The sequence below is a fragment of the Amblyomma mixtum genome, chromosome 10 (assembly GCF_055824585.1).
Source record: "Amblyomma mixtum isolate Tamu chromosome 10, ASM5582458v1, whole genome shotgun sequence".
In the NCBI taxonomy this organism is placed as follows: Eukaryota; Metazoa; Arthropoda; class Arachnida; order Ixodida; family Ixodidae; genus Amblyomma; species Amblyomma mixtum.
In genome coordinates, this window is record NC_143021.1 from 146,027,329 (window position 1) to 146,044,283 (window position 16,955).

The window sequence follows — 16,955 nt, forward strand, 5'->3', positions numbered from 1 at the left end:
CGGTGCCTGGCGCCGATCCGCCCAGTAAGGAGTAGGCTGAGCAGAGTGCACCGCGACCAATGGTGCGGTGTAAGGCAAAGGCCCAGGAGATGGGGCCGCGCGGCGCACGACGTCCGCGTACGTGACTGGCTGGACCGGAGTCGGGTACGGCGCGGGATCGTATGGAGTCGGTTGCGGCGCCGGCACAACTGCAGCGTCTGGTGCTCTGAGGGCCTGCCGGACTTCCTCGCGGATGACGCTGGTGACGGAATCGACGCGAGGGGCAAAGGTTCCTTGAAGGTGCTGCAGCTCCTCGCGGACCACTGAACGGATGAGTTCGCGAAGGGAGTCCGGATTCGTCCTGGGATCATGGTCGAATCGGTCCAACGTTGACAGTGTCGACGACGGACGCAGTTGCCGGGCGTACTGTTGCGATCTCTGCTGCAGCAATTTCTCCATGTGGACGGCCTCGGCCAGAAACTCCGCGACGGTGTTGGGCGGGTTCCGCACGAGGCCGGAAAAGAGCTGGTCTTTCACGCCGCGCATGAGGTGCCGCAGCTTTTTTTCTTCAGGCATGGCCGGATCGGCGCGATGGCAAAGACGCGTCACATCCTCGACGTACATGGCAACACCCTCATTGGGAAGCTGAATTCTAGAGGACAGGGTACGCTCCGCGCTCTCCCGGCGGTCGCTGTTGGCGTACGTACTCCTGCCACGTCGAGAAAGTAGCCTCACGGTTTTCGAACCAGGTACGTGCAGAGTCCTCAAGGCTAAAGTACACGTTACGCAGCTTTGTAGCGGCGTCCCAGCAGTTGAAGGTCGCAACCCGTTCGTAGTGCGCCAACCAATCTTCTGCATCTTCAAACAGGTCACCGTGAAAGGGCTTAGGCGTTCGTGGGGTCTGAAGAGTGAGATAGGTAGGGCTGGCTGCAGGAACAGTCGGAGGCAGGGCGGGTATTGGCGTCGCCATGAGCGTAGGGGTAGTCGAGGGCTCACCGACAAAAGGGAGGGCCTCGGGGGACAAGCCTCGGATCCTCCGGCTGGCACGATGGACAGGGGTGGTCACAAGAGGCGGGCGTGTCGAGTCGTCCTCAGGAGTAGGGAGCATCGGCCGCACCTCCACCAGTGTCACGACCAGAGGAGCCGTGAAGGTAGACGTCGAGAAGAACCCAAGACTGGGAGCCCTTTTTTAATTATGGAGCCAGCTTCCACGACACAGAACAGAACATCGCGCCACGAGAGCCCACTGCCGCTTCGTCGTCGTCTTCGACTCAGCGCAGAGGCCACGCGGCGCGTTAGGCGCGTGGCAATATTTTCTTCTATTTTTCTAATTTTATCACATTTGAAAGAATTACCAGGTTACTTTTGCTCTCCTAAATATAACAATAACTATAATGGCAAGCTTTCTTGGCTTACCCTGGTTCGAAACCTTAGATACATTCATGTATGCATGCCAATGAGACCCTCATCAACTCCATTGCACTCAGATATGACAGAAACAGAACCTTGATCCAAATAATGGTAATGCCGGAAAACTTAACCCATTCTCAAATTGGTAGTGCTAAAATGTCTGTTTTAACACGAACTTTTGGCTGATATAGCTCGAGTTGAATGCATGCGAAGGTGCGACTGAACAACCATAACAACTGTTAGGCCTATGTTAATGGTCATTTGCAATATAGTTTCCTGATTTTGCAGAAAATGTCTGCAACAAATAAGAGGACGCTGGAGGCAGCACAGAACACCTGCCTGCGGATCTGTCTTGGCCTCCCGAACCGCTCCTCCACCTCGGGAACAGTTGCGGAAGCAGAATGTCTACCGCTCGGAGTGATCGCCGCTCAGGTAATGATTCTCACCCGTCTACGTCATGTACTTCAGGGGAATAAACATTTCCTGCACCTAGTTCATATAACCCACAGCAATTCCGGATTTGATCAAGCTATTGCACCTTCTTGCCATCAGTCAGCCGCGTAAACTACCGGCTGGAACTTTTCCTCCTTGGACATTCTCAAAGTCAGAAATCAAACAGTTCATACTGAGTGTCACTGCGAAGAATGGCATGCCACAGGCTGCGCTGATACAAGCTGCTCTGAACTACTTAGCTGAGCAGTATTCGCAAGACACACGCACACACCTTCACTGATGGCTGAGCTTCTCACGCCTCCTCATCATGGGACGTATACGTGCCCTCATCAAGCCAAATGCTGCCATGGCGACTGCAGCGTATGACATCCCCCATCAAAGCTGAGCTATACAGAATAAAATAAGCTGTCTCCTATATCCTGCGCCATAATACAGGACACTCAGTAATCTCCACGAACTCGCAAGGAGCGCTACAAACCTTGTCCGACCTGCGGAAGAAAAAAAATAATCACCACCCACTTTCTCATTATGTTGCTTGCTTGCACCACTTTGTTGCTGCTGAAAGCCGCTGTGCAATTTTTCAATGGATTCCAGCTCACTGCAGCATTCTGACCAACGAGAGAGCACAGGAAGAGGCCCGCAAATGTCTACTGCACCGTAACACCTTAACTACTAGCGCATCTTCTTCACAAAATCAGATGCATCCGAAGTCACCAAAGGATGAAAATAATCGCTTCTGGAACTCGCCAAGTCATCATTACCACTCTGCGTTCCATGGACCCACAGCTCAAATTAAGACCGGTACTCGGGCGTCCGCTAGAAACAACTTATCATCACCTTCGTCTTAATATTGCGTTGGCGAACAGTCTACGATATCGCTTCAAGCAAGCACACAGGCCGTATTGTGACAACTGCGCTCAATTGAGACTGTACTTCATATTCTCTCCGGATGTCCAGCGTGCGCCAACGAACGTGCGCACTATGAAGAATGCATGCAGTCTATCACCCACATGCCGCTCAAAGCGGACTCGAATTAGGTCCTTATGGCTGCTACAGAGAGCAGCGATGTGCAATGATATTCTTATTCGCCTATTTAGAAGCTACAGGTGTTTTAGACGAACCCTAAGTTTCCCGAACCCGCTGTACGTGAACAGAACTTGACTTCGGTCTCATTCAAAGAAGCCACCATGCAGTGAACTTCGTTGCAACCCTCTTCAATGGCTGCACTCTTTTCTAGCCCCCTTCTTCCATCTTTACTCCCCTGTTCCCTCCCCTACGCAGAGTAGCATGTCAGAGAATATTTACGCCGGCTTAAATTCTTGCTTCTCATTATAAAGCTCTGTCACCATAAACTAAAAGATAGACTAGGATAGATACTCAATCAATGATATCTAGCGCAAACTCGATGAAGGACAAAGAGGTACACAACATAGGCGCTTACTACCGACTGAAGAAAACCTCAGGTGACCAAGGCGGGTCGGAACACTAAAGGAAAAACAGTCACATGCTAGTGATGTGAAACTATCGATAGTACTATCGATACTATCGATAGTACTATCGATAGTATCAATAGTTGAGTCACAATCGAACTATTGATGGAAAAAGAAACTATCGATATTACTATCGATAGTTAGTACTTTGGATAGTTGTATCGATAGTACTGTCGATAATAGTTTCGATAGTTCTGTCGATAGTACAATCAATAGTTCTTTCCACAGTTCTATCGATTGTACTATCGATAGCCGCATTGATACTACTTGCTATATACAGTACTATCGATTCTATAAAATCAACCACACCTACTCATTGCATTTTAAACTTGGTTTCCTGACTGTGTGGTATGGAGGTGATTGTATGAGTAACTGACAAGACTTGCCCCTTTACACAGCCTACGCCTCACCGAGCTCTGCAGACGTTCCGCACATAAAGTTACTGAATTAAGTGTTAGTGTACGAATGCCCTAACTGCGAAGCATTTGTGCGAAAAGTGTTTCTGCAATGGTCTGCATTTCTGCAAAAGCATTTCAGCAATGACGTCCTGTTAGCCAGCATAAGTTGTGGGGTTTGTTCTTTCATAGGATGCAGTTCCAGCTATTTTTCCCAACTTTCCCAGTGCACGTTAAAGAACCACAGCTCGTAGACATTTATCCCGAGACCTCCACTACGGAATCCCTCATAACTTGAGTCTCTTTGGGACGTTAAGCCTGATAAGACCGTGAAACTAATCAGGTATCGCAAATGTTTCGGCTATACCGCTGGCCAACAAAAGCACAATATCAACAGTGTTCCTATCGATAGTGTTACTATCGATAGTCTTACTATCGACAATCTCACTATCGATAGGAGTACTATCGGTAGTAATACTATCGATTCTACTATGGATAGCACTATCGATTCCATTATCGACAGTACTATCGATAGTTTTTTTACACTATCCATAGTAATGCGATGGCAAGATAACCGCTGATCCTTAAGGGTAACGGAGTGGATTCCGAGAGAAGGCAAGCGTAGCAGGGGGTGGCAGAAAGTTAGGTGGGCGGATAAGATTAAGGAATTTGCGGGAATACGGTGGCCACAACTGGCGGAGGACAGGGTTAGTTGGAGAGACATGGGAAGGGGCCTTTGCCCTGCAGTGAGCGTAGTCAGGCTGATGATGATGATGATCCATAGTTTCAGAGAAAACTATCGATACTACCGATTATCAATTTCCCGGTAGTTTTACATCACTAGCACATGCACCCCGAAATACTGGTGAAAGAAAGGAACAGGTGAGCGGGGTAAGGTGACGAAGCGATTGACGTTCCTTAAGAATTCTAGCTCTCTTTTCGACAGGCAGATGGACGGCTCGCTAACAGATTTACCTTCCAGTGGAGTGATCGGATCTGGTGCAATGATTTCACGGGTTAAGTGGTCACGGGGTCTTTCCACCGTGATCGGTTAATTATCCGTCTGGGATTTTGTACAAAGCGTCGCTATACGAAAGGGCTATTGCTTGCATCCAACGCTGATTCGACTCGCACTTTGGGCGACGTTATTGACAAGTTTTTTCTCTATACCACTCTAAAAGAAACTTCGGAACTTCCTGGGTAAGTTCGGCTTTACGTTCGGTTACAGGCTCGCAGTGGCTACCGGACGCTGGTCCCCTTAGTTTGTCGAGGAGGGAAGCTAAAAGCATTTAGTGCTTTAAAAGTGACCCCGCTGAATGTTGTAACAACACCGCGCATTTTACGTCCCTCTGCAGCGGCGACTACCAGGCTTACCTTGACCACATTCTTCTCAGAGAGCAGGTGAGCACGGGAGCTTATATGTCCGGTGAACGCCAACGATAAACGAGAATCGACGTTTGAGACCGCATAGAATGGCACGCATACAGTTACAGTTGCACAGAAACAGATTGGTAGTCTTTTAAAATTTTCGGCCTTCTCTGCGAGAAAAACTGAGTGGGGTACTGGTAGCAGATCACATTCATAAGTATACCCACTCCTTTGCCCACGTTTGAAATTGGTCGCGTATTTTTAGGACAGCGATTCTCGCTCCGCATGCTCCTGACGGCGAGATGGTGCATGAGCGACACTCTCTTAGGACAGCAAATGACCGATGGAGGCCGACATGGTTTACTCTATTACTTCTCCTGTATGGTCAGTCATGCATCAGTGACTACCATAACCATGCAGTGGCATGACGTATTTTACAAAAAATACACACGGGAACCCGAAAAACTGAAAGGCGGAAAAGCACTTACCGTTGCAGACACCCTCCTCTTGGGCAACCGCGCAGAGGAATTCACAGAAAACCAAAATAGCAGAAGCAAGACAAAGCAATGCAAGCCGCATTCTGTCTGAAAATAAGAGCAGCAAAATTTGTTACTAAAATAAGGCTTTCAAATGCCCCTAATGCTTCACAGGAATAGAATTGTGGCTTCTTTAAACCTTCACAGCTTCCGTTCTTTCTGCATCCGTAGCAGTGAATCGCTTTGATTGAGTGAGTCATAGAAGCGGAGTTCGGCCTGAAAAACCATGGCGCTGAAGACATATTTTGCAATATTTCGAGCTGAATACGAAGACTAAAAATGAAAGATAAACCATAATCGCAGAATGAGGCAGCGTGCCGCAATGATCAACAGAATGCTTCTAGTCGACGTCAGTGTATGAATTAACAGCAGAAAGTTTGAGATGGGGTGCGACAATGTTTCATTGAAAATTAGTTTTCAATATATTAAGCTTATTTACAGCAGACTTTCTTACATTTGAAATAATATATATTATGTGCAGGTTTCTGACGCTCAGAATATTTAACCACACTTTCGCACAGCATGCGGCAAAAACGTGGGCGTTGCCCAGACAGGTCACACCTAACTGTCGCTAATTTGTCTTTTATGGCAAAAGCTTATCTTTTAAGGATTAGAATCTTTTTGTTCTCCACCATTTTTGCCGAACTTAGAGCACCTGCTCGATGATAGACGTCTCCTATTAGCTTGTCTTTACTGCCACACGAAATGCTCTCGAGACGCTACACAAAATAATTTGGGTCAGATGCTCAGAGTCATTTGCAAGAGTCAAGGCTGTTTAGAAACCTCTTAATGGTGCCATTTCCTGACTTAAACATCATGTAACCAAAACTGAAAACGGCAAAAGCACCAACTAGATCTCATGGTTGGCGTGTTGCAGTTCATTTCCTAACTTAATAATGTTAATTGGTGAATTAAAGTGACTAAGTAGTTAAGGGTGACTGATGGGCCACTGGGCTTTTTCGTGCCACAAATTCAGATCAGTGACAGATACTGCGTCAAAAAGTGCCTACGAACTCATGGATTAGATGAAGAACCCAGCGAAAGACAAAAGAAACAAAAAGTAGGCTGCACTAGCGCAGACGGTAAGAAATTCTGTAATGAAGAAATGTTTTGGTGTGGTAATTATCTTCCAAGACTACAAGGTCTTTGTCCTTTCAAAACATGGCTTGTGAGTTCTGGTATGTTTTTGTCAGGAATGACGGACTTAGATCAATTAAACTTTTTTAAGCATCAATACCGACCGTGTCATTATTGGGACCGCAGTGAACAGGTCTCATACTTTTGTTTTGCATTCAGTGAAACAGAAGTGCTTGCGTTGGTGATTTGGCTCAGTGAAAAAGAAATAAATTTTTGAGTAGAAACATTTCTTTGTTGCCCCATTTATTTTATTTAAGGAGTATCAAATAAACTTGGGGATAATTTATGCACTAAGATTTTCATAGCTGTTTTTAAACTATTTTCAGAAAAACAAAATTGTGTAAAAAATGAAAGAAAATATTTGCGAACATTATTAAAATTTTATATTGTTTTGTAACTCCACTCTTACTGGAGCATTTCCTCGAACGTTCACTTGCGCAGCTTTAATTAAGCAACCCTTGCAGTATATAACTTTGTACTTCGAAAATGTGAGTGTGCCTTAAGTGCATTGATATTAATTATCTGTTTTGCCTTGGTTAATCACGGACACAGATGGCTGCAATCAGTGAGTTTAGGCGGCCTAGGGGCCGGCTTTATTCGAGTGCCGTAGATGCAGAAACACTTCAGGAGCCGCTGTCATATGGAGCTATAAGCAAAATCCGCAGCATTCAATACTCGCAGAATTGGATGTGGAAAACGCAGAAGAAAGGACAAGATTGAGGAAAGGAAGAGCTCTGAAGGTAGGCTACCAGTACACGTCTTTCCTGAAATACTGTCTTCCGGTTTCAGCACTACACTGACGTCTTTCGGCATTAAAAACGACAGCCAGGGCAAGTGGCGCACGCATCGCGCAATAAGTAGTGCTCTATCTTTCAGGTATCTTTCGGGGATTTTATGGATGTGTACTCAAAAGGGCCTTGGCAACAGTCAATTCTTATGCCCATAAAGATATAGTACGAGCTTCATATTGTTACGCGGCGGCCAGCCGAAGAATGAGACGTGGTGAACCATGGCTATGAGATGATTTAATGGCCGCTGGCCTAGCACGGGCGCTCCGTCCCGCGCCACTGCCAGCTTCGTCTTCGTCACAATATGTTGTTAAATTCGAATAGGAAACGACAGAAAGTAAGTACAAGGCTAGAAGTTATGCAGCCCCTGAAGTGACTCCTATGGAAGTATGATCAGCCTCAAAATCCATTTAAACATCCAAAAATTGGCGGTGGTTCAACCCCGCAGAACATAGCAAGATGAGCGAAAAGCTCGGCTACGCCTAGTTAAGCAAGGTGGTCCCTCCGCGCGCGGGGTCAGCACGTAGCCCAAGAGTGGGCTTCCTTACATGTCCCGAGGCGTGCGAAGAGAGAGACCCACTGCGTGGTTCGAGCACCGAGCCGTAAGGGGACCGGTCTGCTCTTGTCGCGCTCGTGCGCTCTCAATCCAAGAGCAGTAGCACGTTTGCAGCACACGTATTTATTGTGCTGACAACAGCGGTACACTCATACACAAGCACTGCATGCGGCACTCCTTTCGCCCGTGCGCACCTGGCATCCACCGCCACCCGACAGCGGGCCGCAGACGATGCGCGCGCAGACCGGTGCGGCGGGAAAACTCTAGTGAGAGCCGCGGCTGACTCGGGTCAGCGGCGGCGGTTACTCGGCGGGTTTCGCCGGGCGCTCGCAGGTTCCGCAAGAGCGGGGCGCGAGGCTCTCGGCTTGCGATGTTCGGGACCTGTGCGACAAGGCACGCGAATGGCCGTCGGCAAAGGCCTCGGGGACAGCGAATATTGGTCGCTCACGTACCTTGTCGCTTGCGTCGGCCCGTGTTCAGCCCTCGTCGCACGCCCACCACCAACTCTCCCGCGCTTCCGCAACCCGCTACCGAACAGCACAACTTCGCCCCTACGTCACACCCCCGCAACCCAATCAGCGGACCACGTAGCACGACCCCCCGTGGAGTGCAGCCGGGATCCCCGCGAGACCGGAGGGCCCAGCGGGTGGTTAGGCAGCGTCCAGAGCCGTACCGCGCCTCCGCTAGCGGACAGGGTTTCGCAGCAGTCGAAAAGGAGCAGCACAGGCTGCACTCGAGACAGCGCGAATCCCCACATCCCTCTCTCCTTAAGTGCCCTGGTCGGTCTGGAAAGCCAGCCGTATGTCCGTCGACAGACGCGCAATGGCACTGCAAGGAGGAGTCCTTCCACCAGCCTTCCTTTTCCCCTTGCCCTTACGCGCTACGCTACATGGTATATATATGAATGAATACAAAATGCATAAATATAATGGAAAAACGATAACAAAAGCAACAGGCGGTGATATAATATATGCATGCCAATAATAGAGGATAACATCCACTCCGGATTATACAGTGCTATAAAAAATGATTAGTCACTAGACAGAGGAAAAACAAACAAATGAAATACATTACTGAAATATAACAAAAAAAACTGTCCTGGCCCTAAATCGCGTCCATCGGCTGGCCAGCGTCAGCGGCGCTTGCGCCGGTCACCTCCCTCACCACCAAGGGCCGCTCCTCCGCGGCCACCAGCGCCGCAAACGCCGGGTCCACCTCCATCCGGCCGCGCACCATCGCCGCCAGCTCCTCGTTGGACATCGCCGATGCCGGCTCGCAGGGCACTGCAGGGACATCGGTGGTCACCCTGGCCTCGGGATGCAGGCGCCCGGTGTAGTGCGACTCGTGAATGACGAGCGCACCGCACGCCTCGCAGGTGACCGCGTCCGGAGGAATGGGCATGTGGGAGCCGCCCGATTCCGCCTCCCGCTCGGTTATCGTGAAGTCCCGAAATGGGAAGGGCACATGGAGCTGGCCCCGCTCCACTCTTCGCTGGGTGGTCCAGGGTCTGGCCGATACGTATGACAACGGCGGCGAGGCGCCGTCCTGACAGGCCCAGGTGGCGACGCACCGCTTCCTCAGGTCGCCGCCTGCTCGCCTCCGTAGAAAAGCCGGGGCCGCCAACTTCGCTCCGGGCGCCCCGGGCATCCGTCTCCTCTGCCGGCCACCCCGGCGGCGACGACGATTGGGAAGATGGCCGGGTCCGGTGGGCATCGGCAGCGGTGGTATAGGCGACATCACGGCGACTTCACTCCTAGCAAGCCTGGCGTAGTCCTTCAAGCTCGTGCACAGAGGGACCACTGGCGAAGCGAGGCGGTCTCCGCGGGGCCCGAGCCCACTTCCGCGCAAGGAGAAACCCGGAGGAGGGAGGGACCGGCGATCCCACGGCTTACGCTGAAGCTGGACAGCCCTACACCCCCCCCTCTTCACTGTACACACACACACACACACACACACACACACACACACACACACACACACACACACACACACACACACACACACACACACACACGCACACACACACACACACACGCACACACACACACACACACACACACACACACACACACACACACACACACACACACACACACACACACACACACACACACACACACACACACCGGAGAAACTAAACACACATGAAACAACCGAAGAGAGAACTGTTCCGCATGCACATATATACAAATGCGCGCGCCCGCCGGTCTGAGAAAATTCTCGGAACGGGCGAGCGCTCGCTGAGGTTGGCAGGGACGAGCGAGGCGTTGTCTCATTACTCGAAGGGTCCGGAGTCAAGGACGCGCTGTCTCTATGGTGCACGGCTCCTGAGAGGGTAGCGGTGCGGTGGCCGAAAGCGGTCGGACGCACAAGGCATGCTCTGTGGCTTGGACGCGAGGTCACTGGGCCCCGGCGTCGACTCATGCGGCCTACAGTGGTAGGCTTTCAAGTCAGCGATATGAACGGGGCCTCGGGTGCGCCCCGTTTGGGGATCCACCAGCTCATACACAAGGGGAGAAAACCGTTTCTCCACCCGGTAGGGCCCCAGCCACTTAGGAGCCAAAGACGCGGAAAACCCTTTGCTGGCATCACTGAGGGCATGGTTGCGTTTGAGCACTAAGTCACCTGCCTGAAAGCAGACGTTCCGGTGGCTTTTGTCATACTGAGCCTTCTGCTGGGCTCGAGCAGCACCCAGGCTTTTCCGCGCCCTACGAAGGGCTTGCGCTAGCCTGGTGCGAAGCTGCGCCGCGTACGAAGAACGCTCCCCCGGCGCACTCTCAACCCCTTCTTGGCGCTGCGTCACAACAGTCAGAGGATTTGCCAGCTCTCTCCCAAAAGTGAGAAATGCGGGGGAGAAACCTGTAGAACGATTCTCCGCAGTCCGGATTGCGAACGCGAGCTCGTTTAGGTGGTCTGCCCAATCCTTCTGGCTCTGGGCAAAGGCCGTGAGCATCGACTTTACGGTGCGATTGCAGCGTTCCGTCAGATTAGACTGGGGGTGGTAGGGCGACGTGAGGCGATGCTCTATCCGAAAGGAGGAGCACGTCTCGCGAAACACCCGAGCCGTGAAGTACGACGCGTTGTACGTGATCAGGCGCTCCGGAAAGCCAAAACGCGTGAAAACTTCCATCAGCTTGTCTAGCACAGCCCGGGCCGTCACCTTACGGAGTGGAAAAAGCTCCACCCACTTAGTAAAGTGATCGACCACTACCAACAGGTGCTGAAAGCCCTGCTTACTTCTAGGGAAAGGCCCCATTAAGTCGCAGGCAGCGTACTGCCACGGCCGCTGACTGTCAATCGGTTGCATCAATCCCGGTGGGCGGCCACCGCGAGATTTCACCGTCTGACAGACAGGGCAGGTCCGACAATAGCGGAAAATGTCCCGCTTCATGCCGGGCCAGGTGACAGTGCGGCTGAGTCTTGCAAAGACCTTTGAGCCGCTCAAATGTCCGGCCAGTGGCTCGTCGTGAGCAGAACGCAAAGTGGCGCATCTCAGACTTTTGGGTACCACTACCTTAAACGGATCAATGGACTCATCGTCGGTAGCGATATACCTCAGCACGAGCCCATCCGGGTCCAGCAGGAACGAATCCTCGGGGCTGCCAGCAATGCAAGCTGGCTTGGGCGCTTCCGCACTCGTTGCAACGCCAGCAACGTTACGGCGCTCTGTCTCAACCAAACAACTTCTAATCTCTCTACAGAAAGAATCGGCCTGCTGGGCCCTCAGGAGCTCTTCCCGGCTGAATATGATTGCGGTATCCCCGACGGGGGAGCCGCTTCCATTACAGTTAGACGGAGACGAAGCAAAGGCGTGGTTCTCCTTCATCGCGGTGCGGGGCTTGCCCAAAAAGGGGGGCCCCTTCGGCACGCGCAAGGTGGCTGCGCCCTCACAGGAGGGGACAGCCCGTCCAAAGCTTTGCGAGTCATTCGTTTTTGACTGACACTTGCGTATCCCACTTAGTGCACAGACCCTGTCAGCCCCTCCACGGGGGGAGGCAGCCTCCGCGTAGCTCTTTCTGCTAACCGTCCCATTCCCGCGCTCTGTCCGCGCTCGTGAGGCATCGCTTTCCCCAAATGTGGGAGGACACTCTCTCTCCACGTCGACCCCCGCTTCGCTCGCCCGAACTGGCGGAACAACTTTTCCTCCCTCCCACCTGCCTCCGGCAATGGCGGTGGCAGGCAGAGGGGCGCGCGATAGCGCGTCTGCAACGACGTTTGTGCTCCCCTTTCGGTACTGCACCGAAAAGTCGTAGTGCTGTACGAGGAGCGCCCAGCGCGCCAGTCGGCCCGCGGGTTCTCGAAGCCTCATGAGCCAGCTGAGTGCGCTGTGGTCGGTCTGCACAATGAACTTCGTGCCGTCCAAATAGACGTCGAACTTGCGCAGAGCGAACACGATTGCTAGGCACTCCTTTTCAGTAACAGAATAATTCTCCGCGGGGAGCAAAGAGCGGCTGGCAAAGGCCAGTGGGTGCAGAACGCCATCATATTCCTGGAGGAGGACAGCCCCCAGTCCCAGATCACTCGCGTCCGTCTGAACAACGAACTCTCTGGTCAGGTCAGGCAACCTGAGCTGCGCCGTCTAGTCAATGGCACGGCACAAGGCGCGAAACGCTTGTTCTTGCTCAGGGCCCCAGTGCCACTCGACAGCCTTGCCCAACAGCTTTGTTAGCGGAGCCTGGAGTTTGGCACAGGACGGAATGAATGACCGATAAAAATTGGCCATTCCTAGGAAGCGACGAAGGTCGCGCACGTCCTTGGGCACGGAAAAATCCAGGATCGCCTTGAGCTTCTCCGAGTTTGGTTCAATGGAACCTCCGCCCAGTGTGAACCCAAGTAACTGCACTTGAGTTTGCGCCACCTGCGCTTTCGCCGGGTTAAGAGTCATACCCGCTGCATTGAGTCTCTGCAAAATGTCTCCAACGTGCTTAATGTGGTCGTCAAACGTGCGCGAGTATATTACAATGTCGTCGAGATAACACATCGCATGCGACCATTTTGAGTCGCCAAGTACCCTGTCCATTAACCTTTGGAAAGTGGCTGGCGCATTGCACAGCCCGAAAGGCATCCTTTCGAATTGTAACAAGCCTCGATGGCAGGTAAAGGCGGTCTTGGCTTGGTCTTCGGGCTCCATTTTTACCTGAAGGTAGCCCTTGGCGGCGTCAAGCGTAGTAAAATACTTTGCCGCCCCCAAGTTACCGACTATGGACTCAATGGTGGGCAGCGGATATGCATCTTTCCGGGTGAGCGCGTTCAGTCGGCGGTAATCGACGCACAAGCGAAAACTACCATCTTTCTTTGGCACAAGCACGACTGGAGATGCCCAGGGGCTATCTGAGCGTTTGACGACCCCGGTTGCCAGCATTTCATCTAGCACTCCATCGATAGCCCGCCTTTTGGACAGACTAACTGGCCTGGGGTTGCTCTTCAAGGGAAGCGCGTCTCCGGTCTCGATCTTGTGGCGCACAAGGTCGGTACAACCTGGCTCGTCGGTGAACAGCTCTTCATACCGGAAGAGCAAGTCCGACATGCGAGCCTTCTGTTCCCGATCCAGCGCAACTGCACCAGCCACCAAAGGGTGGACGCCCCCATCTTGCACAGGCGCGCGCCTCCGCTGAACCACGGACGCGATTCCCTCGCCGGCCCCGCTTCCCACAACACTGCGAGGAGGAGGCGCCCGCCCCGAGGGGGCAATAACACGAGCCGAGGGTGGGCTGGCGAAAGGTTTCAAGGGGGACACGGGGCCGATCCGGTAGCCACCGTTCGCAATGTCTACCACGATCCGGGACTTACGAAGAAAATCGCGCCCAAGAATCACGGGAACAGTCAGTCCGGGAAGGTGAATAAAGCGAAAGCGCCCCACTCTCCCGCCCCATCTGACCATCAGCCTCACCGCGCCAGCCGCATGGGCGGCGCCGCTGTCAAGGCTAAAAGTCGCTCGGCACTCTCTCATACGAACGGAACGCTGCTGTAAGAGGGAGGCAACTTCGTCCCCAAACAAGGAGGCACTGGCCCCCGTGTCTAGAAGCGCCGCGACTTCACGACCCGCAATTGTGACATTGATGAACGGAGCTGGCATGTCGGAGGGCAGGCCAGCACGGCATACGGAGGGAACAGCAATTATCTCGGTCGAGCGTGTCCTCACACCCGACCCCCGACCCCGTTTCCCTGCTGGACGGGCTCACTTGTGCACAGACGAGAGATATGGCCCAGCTCGCCACATTGGAAGCACCGCACTCCGCGTGCAGGCATGTCTCCGCGTCTTGGAAATGCCCCCTCCCGCCTGGTGCACCCCGCTGAGCGGCCTTCCGGCCGTTTCGGGACTGTGTCCCCTTGTCCCCCGCCGTGCCCAGAGGCTCGACTTTTGTTCGGACTAGCAGTAGCGGTGGCACTGCTTGCACGCCGGTGAAAAGTAAACGGGTCAAGAGCGCGTTCACTTAATTTCCACTCTTGGCGGGTGTCCGCGCCGACTGCGCACACAGCTTGGGCAGAAGCATCATAGCGTGCATAGGAGGAAGCCCCTGTCCACGCGCAGCGGGGCTCCACCGCCTCGCTAGCAGGCGGTAGAGGGCGGTATGCGCGCATGGCGAGGATGTCGCCTTGTATGCGCTTGGCCTCCGCAGCCAGGTCATCCAGGTCGCGAAACCGACCGCCTCGCAAGTAGGCCGCAAAAGTGGGATGCGCCTGCCTAACAACTCTCTCGACACGCTCGTCGTTTGAGGCAGTCGGCTCGGCGATCCGGAAAAGATCCTCCATTGTCCGCACATACTCGAGCAATGACTCGTCAGGCGCCTGCGTACGCAGCTCAAGCTCTCGCCGCATCCTACGGTGGTAGTCTACAGGCAAGAATTCCCGACGGAGAGCCGCCTTGAACTCATCGAGCGTGGTTGCTCGGCGACCGGAAAGCCGGTACCATTGCGCTGCTCGCTCCACAAGGGCAACAGGCACGATACGCGTGAGCATCTCGCGGTCATCCAGTGCTACCGCAGCCTGGTAGTGCGTTAGACTTTCGATGAAGTCAGTTACGCTGACCGTGTCGGCGTAACCACGGTATGTTGGGACGGCCACCTTTACCGCCGGCCGCGAGTGCTTGGATGCCTCCAGGGAAGCCTGAAGAGCGCCCGATAAGGACTGTATCAGCCGCGTCGCGTCCTGCAGCAACGCTGACGCGTCTGGTACAGGCGCTCCACTGAGAGCTCCCGCCTTTTGGGTCTTAGCATGCTCGGGATCCACAAGCAGCTGCGCTATCTCTTTCGCCTGCCTCGAGCTCTCAGGAACATCGGGCGCGACCAATTCCTCGCTCCGTACTAGCGGGCTAGCAGCCATTTGCTCCGTAGTGCGGGCCTCTCTGTGTTCCCCATAAGCCAGCGGCGTGTTCGGCAATCTGCCTTCTTCCATCAAGGATTGCAGCCCTCCATTACCTATCTCTCCGTCCAGCGGACTCAAACCGGAGCGAACGGGTGTCGAGGAGACGCCTTGCGCTTGCTCCGTTAGTTCCGACACTGCAGCCCGTTGGGCTGCTGATTCCGCTCTCCCTGACATTACAACATCACCAGCGACGATAGAGTTTTCGCACTGGGCGACGTTCGCGAGAAATGTCAAAGGTGACGCCTCCCTAAAACTGGAGAACATGGCGCGGCAAGCTGGTCACACCGGTTCTCGGCTCGTTGTGCGTGGCAGCAATTGCACAGGCAGTCGCTGCCCCACGTTCGGGCGCCAGGAATGTGGGTACCTCCCTTAGTCCCTCCGCGCGCGGGGTCAGCACGTAGCCCAAGAGTGGGTTTCCTTACATGTCCCGAGGCGTGCGAAGAGAGAGACCCACTGCGTGGTTCGAGCACCGAGCCGTAAGGGGACCGGTCTGCTCTTGCCGCGCTCGTGCGCTCTCAATCCAAGAGCAGTAGCACGTTTGCAGCACACGTATTTATTGTGCTGACAACAGCGGTACACTCATACACAAGCACTGCATGCGGCACTCCTTTCGCCCGTGCGCACCTGGCATCCACCGCCACCCGACAGCGGGCCGCAGACGATCCGCGCGCAGACCGGTGCGGCGGGAAAACTCTAGTGAGAGCCGCGGCTGACTCGGGTCAGCGGCGGCGGTTACTCGGCGGGTTTCGCCGGGCGCTCGCAGGTTCCGCAAGAGCGGGGCGCGAGGCTCTCGGCTTGCGATGTTCGGGACCTGTGCGACAAGGCACGCGAATGGCCGTCGGCAAAGGCCTCGGGGACAGCGAATATTGGTCGCTCACGTACCTTGTCGCTTGCGTCGGCCCGTGTTCAGCCCTCGTCGCACGCCCACCACCAACTCTCCCGCGCTTCCGCAACCCGCTACCGAACAGCACAACTTCGCCCCTACGTCACACCCCCGCAACCCAATCAGCGGACCACGTAGCACGACCCCCCGTGGAGTGCAGCCGGGATCCCCGCGAGACCGGAGGGCCCAGCGGGTGGTTAGGCAGCGTCCAGAGCCGTACCGCGCCTCCGCTAGCGGACAGGGTTTCGCAGCAGTCGAAAAGGAGCAGCACAGGCTGCCCTCGAGACAGCGCGAATCCCCACAAGGTTAGGCACGGTTTTGCTTCGCTTTTGCCTCCGCTTCGGCGTAAGTGAAGCAGATGCAGCGGCCTCGGCTAAGCGCTTTTTCTCATTACGTTCAGGTACTTTTCTCCAGTCTCTGCTCTCGTCCTTAATTCACAACGCTACAGGTTTTCACTGTAACACAGCTTGTCTATATCAGCTATATCAGCCTGATGACCCGAGTCTTCTTGCCTTCGATGACAAATCCTCTCGCGCGAGGGCCTGGCATGCTATTCAGCCATGACGTCATTTATCGAGGCTTTGCCAAACAGCCA

At 53.7% G+C, this 16,955-nt stretch overlaps 1 protein-coding gene across 1 annotated transcript; it reads right to left on the bottom strand.

Annotated features, from left to right (window-relative positions):
- Positions 1–13,971: 13,971 nt before the first annotated feature.
- Positions 13,972–15,741, bottom strand: LOC149327222 (uncharacterized). Its single transcript, XM_089563088.1, has one exon. It carries the CDS (start codon positions 15,739–15,741, stop codon positions 14,251–14,253), a length of 1,491 nt encoding a protein of 496 aa, XP_089419214.1. The 3' UTR covers positions 13,972–14,250.
- Positions 15,742–16,955: the final 1,214 nt, after the last annotated feature.

Bases quoted from the DNA above. Each gene is read 5' to 3' on its own strand.
- LOC149327222 (XM_089563088.1), bottom strand. From the start codon at position 15,741: ATGTTCTCCAGTTTTAGGGAGGCGTCACCTTTGACATTTCTCGCGAAC.